The sequence below is a fragment of the Anastrepha obliqua genome, chromosome 5 (assembly GCF_027943255.1).
Source record: "Anastrepha obliqua isolate idAnaObli1 chromosome 5, idAnaObli1_1.0, whole genome shotgun sequence".
NCBI lineage: Eukaryota > Metazoa > Arthropoda > Insecta > Diptera > Tephritidae > Anastrepha > Anastrepha obliqua.
In genome coordinates, this window is record NC_072896.1 from 97,496,417 (window position 1) to 97,509,372 (window position 12,956).

At 33.9% G+C, this 12,956-nt stretch overlaps 1 protein-coding gene across 11 annotated transcripts in view; it reads left to right on the top strand.

Annotated features, from left to right (window-relative positions):
* LOC129247165 (synaptotagmin 1) overlaps positions 1–12,956 on the top strand; it is a 151,005-nt gene that overhangs the window by 115,536 nt on the left and 22,513 nt on the right. For 9 of the 11 annotated variants that reach the window (XM_054886139.1, XM_054886143.1, XM_054886138.1 and 6 more), the window contains one exon: positions 8,878–8,992. In XM_054886139.1, coding sequence (XP_054742114.1) covers positions 8,878–8,992 — 115 coding nt within the window. The remainder of the gene's footprint in view (positions 1–8,877; positions 8,993–12,956) is intronic. The other 2 variants (XM_054886148.1, XM_054886149.1) reach the window with 1 other exon arrangement.

Sequence of the window (12,956 nt, forward strand, 5' to 3'; positions counted from 1 at the left end):
GAATTTCAATCAAAAAAGGGTTACCCAAATTTCTTTGATAGAGTGTTTACATTGAAATTATTGTATAAAAAATGTTGAATATGCAGTAAATCAATTATTAATTACAAATGGTTTTTAAGAAAAAGTATGTAAGGGATTTTTTTGCACAATAAAGTTCATTTTGATAAAAATTTATTTATTAAAATTTATTTTTTTTTTACTTTAATTTTGTGAAAATTTTTTGTTGTTTAATTTTGTTAATTTTTTTTTTAATAAAATTTTGTTTAAATTTTTTTTTTTTAATTTCATAAGTCTGTAAGAAAAATTTTTACAAAATAAAGCTTATTTGATAAAAAAAAATTCTTTTAAATTTTATTCAAAAAAGTGTTTCCATTGCAATTATTGAATAAAAAATGGTAAATACGCAATAAATCAATTATAATATTAATTAAAAATATTTAAAAAAAAAACTCTGTAAGGAAATTTTATACACAATAAAGTTAATTTTGATAAAAAAAAAGAATTTTTTAATTTTGTTAAATTTTTTTTTTTTTAATTTTGTTAAAAAATTTTTTTTAATTAAATTTGGTTAAAATTTTTTTTTTAACATTTCGTAAGTCTATAAGAAAAATGTTTACAAAGTAAAATTTATTTGATAAAAAACTTTTTTTAAATTTTTTTGAAAATTTTTTATATCAAAATTTTGTTTTATTTCAAACATATTTAAAAAAAAATTTTTCTTAATGTTGATTAACATTTTTTGAAATTTTTATATATTTACTTTTTGTCAGCGCAAGTTTAGCTCTACGTTCCACCTAAACTAAATTCATATAGTACCCGTCCAATTTTGTAAGCTTCAACTCGGTCCGAAAATTCACCACAGTTAAACTAGCGCTGAAACACTGGCCTTTAATGATTTCTGCTTCACTAATGTAGTCCGTCTGCGCCCGAATGTACCTAACAGAAATCTTTACATATGTAATACGTCTCGCAGTGTTAATTGGGAGGCTTCTACAAACCGGCCTGGTTGAGTTTACTCTGTTCTGAAAGAGAATCGACGGTATTTGATACATGAACAATTGCATGGAAGTTTGAGTATTTAAACTCAATATTTATCTATAATTAAGGCTCGGTGAAAATAGGTCATTATTATTACAGTGAAAAGTATTTCCTTCTGTGTGGAAGTTGGGCTTTCACAAAAATATTAGAAAATATTTATTATAATTTATTATGTAAACGAATTGTAGCCACAAATAAAACTGTATGTATTGAAAGAATGCGAACGGATCTGTTGTGAAATCTTGCTGTCTCTTTTAACAAAAAAATTGCATTTTAAGCAAACCCAATTCCAGTACACTAAAACGAAACAATTTATGAAATAATTTGTTTTTAGTTTTTGTTTTTTTTCATTTATTATTTTTTTCGAATACTAAATCGAAGCTCTGACACATGCAGTGAATTGCGTAATTCTTTGTTTTTATTTTTATTTTTTCTATATTCTCTCTTTCTTCTTATATAGTTTCTACTTATTTTAAGTTGTATATTTGTGCTAAATATTTACATACATATATCAGTTTATACTATTTATACTATGTGTTCAGATCAATGTTTGTGGAAATTTGTTGTTGTGTTGTATTTGAATACATATTTGTTTTTCTATTCGAAATACTGGGCATTAATTTATATACATATATTATTTGATGTTAATTAAAGTGATTACTCTGTAATGCTACATACATACCTCAATATATATATATTTTATATTTTGCTGAGTAAAAACCTACAAAATTATATGAAAAGCTTAAGTGCCTAAATTACAAAATTATATGCATAGATATTCTAATTTACACAAAATCGTTCAAAGTATGTATTTGGACTTGTATTTTAGTGTTAGTGTGTTCACGGGTTGAAATGATTATGTGGAAGGCTTCATAAGGTTATCTGAGCCAAGTTGAATAATGGATTTGAGTGAAATATGTAGTAATAAATAAAAATTGGAGTTTGTTATTGTTCATAAAAACCCGCGCACCCGATTGAGTTTGAAATTTCAAAGAAACTTCACTCTGTGAGTTATGTGTATAACTTTAATCAAGCTGACTTCAAAATGGTATCGCTAAGTGTGCTGCGTTGAAGCTAGAGAAAATACTTTTGCAAAAAATGGACTCGGTAGACGGAACTGAGGTTGCAGTATTTCGAGTAGTCTTATTTATTATATATCTGGAATTGTATTTGGAATACATATTAACGGTTTAATAAGGAATAATCGACGAACTTATTTGCTAGGAGACGCTAGGCACGAGATTTACAGAAATTTTGTTAACGATCCACTGTGCTAGGCAATTAGGATAAGTTTGAAATAGGAAAGAAAGTATTACTCCTTTTTCCTTTGCCAAGAATTTGACCACTGGAGATATTTCGAAAAATCACATTATAGTCTGCTGTATCCAAGCAGAGGGAGTTTTATGATGAGCTTCCTATAGACTTCGAATCAGAATCGAAAACTTTGCCAATTTCACCAAAAAATCGGTATAAAATGTGCTTAGAAAAGTAGAGGGTTTTGTGTTATACCTGCTATACCACGCTTAATAATAAAGGGCTTTCCAATAAAAGGTGTTATTTTGATAAAGGAACAATGGTTTCGTTGTTTGTGTGGCGCATAGCACCGTTTTGTTGAAAATAAACGTTGTCCAGATCAATACCATCCAATTGCGGTCATAAAAGTCGTTAATCATCTCTCGATAGTGCAATCCATTCACCGTAACTGTTGCTCCAGCATCATTTTCGAAAAAGTGAGGTCCAATGACTCCGCCAGACCATAAACCGCACCAAACAGTCACACGTTGAGGATAGAGAGGCTTTTCAACAATAACTCTTTGATTTTCTGAGCCCCAGATCCGACAAAGCGACTGAGGTGGAAATGGGCCTCACCACTCAAAACGATGACACGACATTGTTGATGATCGGACGGCTTGAGTTCTTGTGTGAACTGGACTTCATAAGCTTTAAGATCCAAATCTTTTTGCAAAATACGGTGTAATTCCAAAGAACAACGAGGAATGGACAAACCTGGGTTTTCTTCAACACTTTTGGCTACAACAGCAATATTTTCCGCTGTTCTTGAGCGACATGCACGGGTTTTATTCTTCACATCACTAACTTGTCCCAACAGCTCGAATTTGTTCACCAATTTCTGTATTGTGGTTCGACAAGGTGATTCACGATGACCCAGAAACGTTCGAGTTTTACGAACCGTCTCTGGCAAATTTTCACCATTTTTATAATGAATTTTAATAATTTCAATGCGTTGTTTAAGCGTGTATCGTTCCATTTTTATTAATGGGGAAGTTTCTACTTGTCAAATATCAAAAAATGACATGAAAGGTGACATCTACCGAAATAGCAGGCTATTCAAAATAACATCGGTTATTGGAAAACCCTTTATCATACAATTTTGTACACAGCTATAAAATAACCTTTGACGCAGACTAATCACAGCACCCAGAAGTCTAGAATTACTGATATTTTATTTTTAAATTAAATGAAACAAAACATTTTCGCAAAAAGAAAATACAAAGATCTTTTTGGCCACTTATAACTTGGGGGTAGGTTAGGTTGTGGTAGACCTACACACTTAAACCTTTCGTAGGTTCATTATGATACCACTGGAGCGAGCTTATCCTTACCCTATGGGTTCCTTTTCAAACCATCCGGTAGCTTTAATAAACGAGCAAAGCTTCACTAGTTTTAGAAGCGCTATGTCCACTACATCAGTTAAAAAAGCAGTATCAAGAGTGCGGAGCCTCCTTATAGCTAGCCTCACATCAAAATTGTCTGACTGTTTCCTCTTCATCTGTGTTAGGACAGCTTCTACAGAAATCAAAGTACGGGAGTCTTAACCTTTTAGCGTGGCTGCCTATTAAACAGTGGCCAGTTAATACCCCTATCATTTTTCTTATAGCTTCTCTGTTAAATCTTAACAAGCTTTTTGATCGACCGCTGTTCCATTTCGACCATGTCTGTCTGCCTAGTGCGCATGTTGAGAGGTTTGGCCAACTTATGTTTACCTTGTTAATGATTTCCCTATCTATAAGTAGGTTGTAGGCTATAGGCATGGGTATCAGCGTCTTATCCACTAAGAGGACGAGCGTTGTACCAGTTCGAGCAAGTTCATCTGCCTTGCAGTTTCCTGCTATATTCCTGTGGCCTGGCACCCAAATAAGATGTACCTTGTAGTATTTAGATACGTAATTTAGAAGTTTATAACATTCTATGACTGTTTTTGACGAGTGTGTTTTAGATTCTAGCACCTTTATGGCTGCTTAACTGTCCGAGTATATGAAAACTTCATTTGTGGATAATACTCTCGTTTTTATCCCTCTTTAATGGCAGTGACTACCGCCTGAAATACACTGGCAAATGATCAGGTAGGCGAAATGATTGGCTAACTCCGAGTTTACCGGTGTAAACCCCTCCACATACTCTGTTGTCTAGTTTTGAACCATCTAGGTTGTAAGGCGGCCCATTTAGAGCTGGAGTCTCTTTGTGATACCGCTTATTAGGATTCAATTGATCCCTCCAACTTCCAATGTGGTAGAGCCAATTCGTCGCTCGATTAAGAGAGAAAATAATGCGAGTGACTGTAGATTTTGTGCCCATTAGTCAGTTCTCGGTAATAGTACTAACTACTAGACTAATGGAAGGTCAATTGAGATAGATGAGGCACTTAGACACAATTCCATCCTTTATTTAGCTCACAACAATGTTACCTATTCAATTAGTTTTTGTGAGTTATGATGCTCCAAAACTAAAGTTCAGCCCATGATTAAATCGTACGTTCAGCCAATGATCAGAAATGCCGTTGCAGCAACTATTTTGTAAACATAATCGGCAGTTGAAGATTTTTTCACGTCACGCATTTACTTATTTCTTCCCGATTCTCGTTTATCTAATATAACTTTAGTCCAGTCAAAAGAGACAAAAAAAATAGCCAACTAAGTAATTTTAGGAGTATGCGAGTTTATGGTTTTATTATGTAAAGCTCATCACTGTGAACTTAAGTTTGAGTTTTCGGGGTCGGAGGTTGTGTCCCGCGGCCGCCATCTTGAAAATAAGGGTGCAACTGGTTTTTTGCGTTTATCTCGTGAATTCCGAGAGTTACGAACATTTTATAAGATACTTTTTTGTAGACAATAATATTATCTACAACTTTCATTCAAAACTTTTTATTTTAAAATTAATAATAAAAAAGTTATAAACAAAATTACGCGAAAAATTAAGGGATGAATTGTTTTAAAGCGTAATAACTTATTTTTTATAGATTTTATGGAAAATATACTTTAGAGCTTTTTTATAGAGCATTCTTTTGTGAACATTTCTGTCTATAAGTTTTTTCGGCTACCTTTATTTAGTCTTATGATTTTGAGCTGCTAAGCGGAGCAACCAATACATTAGTGAAGCGCGTACATGATTACATAGGCCGACAAAATTTAACCAACATTCAGACCCAGAAACCAGACTATATATTTCCGAAGGTTTATGATGCGCTGAATCCAAATCTGGCCTCAGAATTGCTCTATCAGCTCTGGTTATCTAAAAGTGCAAAAAACCCCATTTTTGCCCATATTTGAGGTTATGTAGCCTTGCAGATGTTTTATTGCACCAAAATTAAAGGATGGCATCTTTAAATACAAGCCTTCTTTTTTCAAATGGCGTTGAGTTTGCTCAAATATAATTTTTTTTCGCTGAGATATCGCATTTTGAAATTTTCATGTTTCTAAATTTTCCTACACCTGAAAATCGATTGAGATAACATAGACATGATATAGTCGATTGGTGCAAGAAAACATCTGCAAGGCTACATAACCTCAAATATGGGCAAAAACGGTGTTTTTTGCACTTTTAGGTTAGGATATCTCGAAAACCAGAGCTGATAGAGCAATTCTGAGACCAGATTTGGATTCAGCGCATCATAAACCTTCGGAAATATATAGTCTGGTTTCTGGGTCTGAATGTTGGTTAAATTTTGTCGGCCTATGTAATCATGTACGCGCTTCGCTAATGTATTGGTTGCTCCGCTTAGCAGCTCAAAATCATAAGACTAAATAAAGGTAGCGGAAAAAACTTATAGACAGAAATGTTCACAAAAGAATGCTCTATAAAAAAGCTCTAAAGTGTATTTTCCATAAAATCTATAAAAAATAAGTTATTACGCTTTAAAACAATTCATCCCTTAATTTTTCGCGTAATTTTATTTATAACTTTTTTATTATTAATTTTACAATAAAAAGTTTTGAATGAAAGTTGTAGATAATATTATTGTCTACAAAAAAGTATCTTACAAAATGTTCGTAACTCTTGGAATTCACGAGATAAACGCAAAAAACCAGATGCACCCTTATTTCCAAGATGGCGACCGCGGGACACAACCCCCGACCCCGAAAACTCAAACTTAAGTTCACAGTGATGGGCTTTACATAATAAAACCATAAACTCGCATACTCCTAAAATTACTAAGTTAAATCTTCTTTTGACTGGACTACTTTAGCAGTGACAATAATTAAGAACGCGGCAAACAAATATTTTCAAAACGGTCTACGTCACTCAAGGCGCAACAGTCGCAAAATCGATTAAAGTTTTCTAATATATTAAAATTAATGTGAAATCAGAATTCTATAGCCATAAAAGCTTAGATTAGATTTGGTCGGGCGGTTGAACTCAAACAGAATGGCTTGGAACTTGAACTGCAATTATAATCCTGAAATTCAATTCATCCGTTAGAACAGCATTTAAAGGTGGAAGGTAATAAGGTACACAGGAAAAATGAATAGGTAAGAGCAATATTTGAACGAAAACGAGTTATGGATTAGAAAACCGATACCTGAAAAATTTGAAATTCAGCAGGAGGTTAATATGCAAGTGAATAGAGCCACTGTAATATCGACTGAATATTAGCTTCAATAAGGTAGGGCACCTGAAGAATAGGGGCTAGAAGGAGTCCAACTCAACCTCAAGACAGCTGCCGTAAAAAGGACTCGAAGTTATATAAATATGCATCGCACAAATGCCTAAAGGACAGTATGCGTTTGGAATTGCTTGAATAATTTTGAACTTTGGCATTCGACGAACCTCACAAAAAAAGTGGCCTAAAATTGTTGCTATACGTATGTAAACATCATCCATTCGTGTTAGTACATTTTTTTAGTTTACTTCAAAATGTCCAGTAGTTTTATGGGTGGTGTACGATCACTTGTACCTACTTGGCTTCTATTGATGGAATTACATATGTGAATGGTTTTCCAAAGTGATTTTTTAGGTCGGCCCGCTTATTGTTCATCTATCAGTGACAATTTTCCAATATCCTAGCGAGTACAACATTCAAAATTCATTTAACTGCTTCAATGCCTAGCATATCTTCTAACGCAGTTCTCTCGAAAACGTTCGCTCGATCTACGTCTCACGTACGTCTTTCTAATATAACAAAACCAAAAAAATTGATTTAAATTCAGTGAATAATTCTGTTACCTTTCTAAAGCCGTATGTTGTTCAATTTACACACTTTTCGCTCATTCTATACGCCGTTGCCCACTTTTTCGGTCAAAAATTATTCGTACCTTGGAAATTTAACAGAAAATCTCCTGCAATTCTTGTTGAACTTCTTGCTACTAACGCCGATAAAAAGTGTTTTTGGCAATCATCGAACAAGTAAGATACCTGCAGTTTTCGCAGCAAAGCATTTCTGTGCACAATTCTGCTCCACTTTCTACCACAAGCACTCTTCCCTTATCACAGGCTATTTGGAAGCGATCGTGCATTAGTAAGCAATCTTCAGAAGCAAGGGTATTTCATACACTTCTGAATCCCTTTTTCGCTCCCTTTTAAGAATGCAGTAGATTTTGCAGGTCATTTGCCCTGTCAAATCTCATACTGTTAGTGATATTTTTCTCTCTCTTACGTAAGTGGCCGCCATAACCGGGAGATTAGTCCACCTTTTAAGATTTTTACTTCCACTTACTTTACACTCTTTTACAGTTACAGTGTAACCACTTGGATACTTATATTACTCCGTTGGTCCGAAATTATTTTTTCTAATACTAAGTCTTAGGGAATGGAATAAATCAGCGGATACTAGCTCTATTGGATGGACACAAATTTTTTGACGGTGAGTTTCCCATCAATAGAGGTTTCACTCTATAATGCATGCTTCCAAATTCATAGCGCTCCCGCGAAACTAATGGATTTCTCTGCAGTTTAGTTGTTAGCTGAAGGGCAAAAAAGTGTTGGCAATAATTAATCATCGGCAAAGTATTTCTCTCAAGCAAAAATCTTCTCTTCTTAACTAAGTTAAATCACGGGCCTCTTTTTTGTTTTTTTTTTTTGGAAGCGAAAATAGTCGAGAAGCAACAAAACCTATTTACTTATTAACATAAAAATTATAATTAAAAACTCCTCCTCTCCAATTAAGTAAATAATGTTGAAACTCAATAATTGTGGAACTGTATTTATGTATGTACGTGTGTAATTTAGTCTCTTTGGTGTGTATGTATTCAATAAACTTATCAGAAACTTAACAAAAATAAATTCGTATATGTTATTATAAGAAATGATAAATATAATTAATTAAAATAATTATGTAACTGTGTAAACGCCATATTGATGTGTATGTATGTATGTACCCAACCGAATACTCATATGTATTGTAGCTCAAGTGATATGTATGTTGTGTGCTTAGTTAATTTTAATGTTTTAATTCTGAGAAAATATATTTTCAACTTATTTACACTAAATATTTATAATTAAAAAAATTAATATTCATACAACTTTTTCTCTTTCTATTCCCCCGTCTCTTTATTCACTTTCTTTTCTTTTATCGTGTGTGAAAAAAAATATTTATAAATATAGGAAAAGCTTGGCGACATCTGCTTCTCACTGCGTTACGTACCAACTGCTGGCAAGCTAACCGTAGTCATCTTAGAGGCAAAGAACTTGAAGAAGATGGACGTCGGCGGATTGTCTGGTAATAAATTGTGGCACCAATGCGATGCAAAGATTTCGACAGTTTTCGAAATATATAAAAATTTTTTCGGAATGCAAAAGTTTTGTAATTTTCTGTTTTGCCAAAGTGCAAGCAAAAATTATAAAACTTATTAAGTGATGCATTCCAAGCAGACAACTGTCGTTCTTTGCATCGATTTTTCAGTATACGAAAACCGATACACACTGAATGTTGTGCCCAATAAGTGTTTATGTAATTACTATGCTTTTTCTTAAAATATCTACTTATAATTAGTAGCTTTTTTTCTCAAGTTAATATGCATGCTAAATTTAATTTTATTCTCCTTTAAAAGTAAATCAAATATTTTTTATGCTCTTTAAATTTGCCTGTAATTTTGTTGGACATTTTTTGTTCTACTCAAAACTAGCAATGAGCGAAATGATATGATTGAATTGAAAATTGAAAGTAAAATGCCTTTGAAGAAGCATTATTTCCATAATTTGATTAAAGAGAATTTATTCTTATAAATAGATTTACAATCTATCACCTAATTTCAGCCATTTAATCCATTTTAAAATTTACTTAAATCTATTTATTAATAAATTCTTAATCGCGACATTGATTTGTTGAAAATAATAAATAAATACATACACGTGGAAAGTATTTGATGCATGCAAAGGGTGTTCCAAAAACAAGTTCTCTTTTAAAATGGAAATAAATTGAAAAGAAAAAACAATTCTAAATATTAAGGCTTTATTAGAATAAGCACTGAGGTCAAAGGTTGCTCAGGAATGCCTGGCAGCTCTAAATGATATTAGCACCGTCTTCAACGACCGGTTTATATGAGTTCCAGGACATAGAGTTATTGAAGGAAATCGCAAGGCCGACGAGCTAGCCAGAGAGGTTAATGCTTGAAAGCAGACGCAATATTAAAATTCCTATGGCAAATTGCAAATTTAAAATAAAAAATAATATTCCTATCATGGCGAAAAGAAAATGGCTTGTGTTACAACCAGGCTAATTTGGCCGCAAATAGATAGGAAAAGATCAGGAGAATTGCTTAACCTCGCAAGAGAGAACCGCTAGCGGTTTGTGTCACCGGTCATTGGCTATTAGGTAAGCAGTCTTCTAGGTTAGGAGTATTTTCTCATGAGTACTGCAGAAATCATAGAGACGAGGAACAGGAAGAAACAGTAGAACGCTTCCTCTCCAATTGTGCTGCCTTAGTTAGGAGGAGAGGAAAATACTCTTCTGACTCAGTAACGGAACTACCCTGTGTTGGGATAAAACCTATTCTAGGCTTCATAAGAGCATCTAAATGATTCCAAAGATGAATAAACACTAAGTTTTTCGTGATACACAGTGGAGCCACCACGGACCTACATAGTCTAAGTGCGTTGGCTATTCTAAACCGCATGCCACAAAAACCTAACCTAACCCTAGAATAAGCAAATTTTCGAATTACTGATGGAATACGATTGTATAACTTTGGCAGCCTTAAGGGTGTGAAAAATGGCCTTAAGAGTCGAAAGTTGAGAGAAAAGAGAACATATTTTTTTAATTTTATTTGATAATTTTAAAATAGACTCAACTAGTAATAAAACAAGGCTAGCTACAACCTTTTCCGATAACTATAGGACTATGGTTAAGTTCGTGCGGTTTTTTTTCGAAATTTGAAACTTTATTGACGTAAAATGGTTACAAATTTAATATTCAAAGTATTGTCCATCGCTTGCTACTACTTTTTCCCATCTTTCTGGCAATTCACGGATTCCCTTTGTGAAAAATTCGGTCGGTTTTGCCGCAATCCACGAATCGATCCATTTTTTGACTTCATCGTAATTACGGAAGTGCTGGTCAGCCAGGCCATGTTGCATCGATCGGAAGAGATAGTAATCGGATGGCGCAAGGTCTGGACTATACGGCGGGTGGGGTAGGACATCCCATTTGAGCGTTTCTAAGTATGTTTTGACCACTTGTGCAACATGTGGCCGAGCATTGTCATGTTGCAAAATAACTTTGTCGTGTCTATCGGCGTATTGCGGCCGTTTTTCTCGCAGTGCTCGGCTCAAACGCATCAATTGTCGTCGGTAGACATCCCCCGTAATCGTTTCATTCGGTTTCAGTAGCTCATAATACACAACACCCAGCTGGTCCCACCAGATACACAGCATAACCTTCAGGCCATGAATATTCTGCGCCGACGTCGATGTTGAAGCATGGCCAGGGTATCCATACGTTGCCCGACGTTTTGGATTGTCGTAATGGACCCACTTTTCATCGCCAGTCACAATTCGATGCAAAAAACTCTTTCTTTTGTGCCGTTGAAGCAGTTGTTCGCATGCCATAAAACGGCGTTCAACGTCTCTTGGCTTCAATTCATACGGCACCCAATGGCCTACCTTTCGGATCATTCCCATGGCTTTTAAACGTTTGGAAATGGTTGATTGATCAACTCCCAAAGTTTTTGCAACCTCTTCTTGCGTTTGAGCTGGATCTTGATCGAGCAATTCCTCCAATTCGGTATCCATGAACTTTGGCGGCGCACCCTCGCGTTCTTCGTCTTCCAAGCCAAAATCACCACTTTTAAAGCGTGCAAACCACTTCTGGCACGTTCGCTCAGCTAGAGCATGCTCACCATAAACTTCCACCAAGATACGATGACTTTCGGCTGCTTTTTTCTTCATATTAAAATAATGAAGAAGAATTCCCCGCAAAAACACATTATTTGGCACGAAATTCGACATTTTCAAGTGTGGTAAAAATATTGTTGTTTACGCTTCAAATAAAAAACTTATACTGACGTTTGTGCCTTACGACAGTAGCTCTCCAATGAATGTTTGGAAATGTGGATCGATGGAATAATAATCAAGTTACGCCATCTGTTGTAAAACCGCAAGGAACTTATTCATAGTCCTATTATATATGGCTTGAACAATGTTGTAATCTTCCGAGTGACGAGTTTCAGTCGAATTTGTTTGTTTAAGCAAAAAAAAATGTCAACCTTTTGATTTATTAAAATCTGACTCCAGATCCCTACTACCGGATTCTCTACTAAATATATGTAACAAATTTGTTGAACATAGAATTTTGATTCTGAATTATATGCTTTTTTCGCTCTCTCAATCGGAATTCGCTCTCGCATTTCAGTATCCAAATAGGAACCCAATTACGTTATTCGCCCAATACATTTTTAAAGCAAATCAGTTTGGAGCGAGTTACCTTGCGAATTACGTATTACATAAGTTTTTCGTAATTTTTAGTAGGCTCTCCTCTAAACCTTTAAAATTTATATATCTCTGCAAATAGTTTTAATAGGCTTTAAAAAGCATTCAAATAGTTTAAAACGTGTATAAATTGAGATTTTAGTCAAAATATCACAGAAATTAAAGGAAAAAAAATATTTAATATTTGGTTTAACCCTTTAACGGCTCTCCTTTTGCACCACCTACAAAATAATCACAACTGCATAAAATCAAGTTGAATTACTTTCTAACGGAGCATATATTTTTATAGAAGCTTCTAGAGCCACGAGAAATTATAAAAAACGGCATTACTTATTTATTATAATTTTTTAAATATTTGTAGGCATGCAAGAATGTGAAATTTTTCACAAGTCTCAAGGGAGTGAAACAGTTTTAAATAAAAATTAATTTGACATACATAATAAAATTTGTTCTTAGAGCTCCTAACACCAATATGTGGTCAAAATGTTAAAATTCAAAATGGCGGATCCAATATGGCAGCAAATTTATTTTTTTTTTAAATATTTTCTAATTAAAATTATTGAATAAGGTACTTTTGAGGCGAATATTTTTCCCGAAATGTTCAGTCCACTTTTTTGATTTTTAAAATCTGAATATTAATTCCGGATCAACAACCACGAAAGCTTCAAAGGATTTATTTTTGAATTTAAAAAAATATTCACCATGCCGAATTTGTCAACATTGACCATAGCCTTAAATTCAGCACATCACTAACAAGA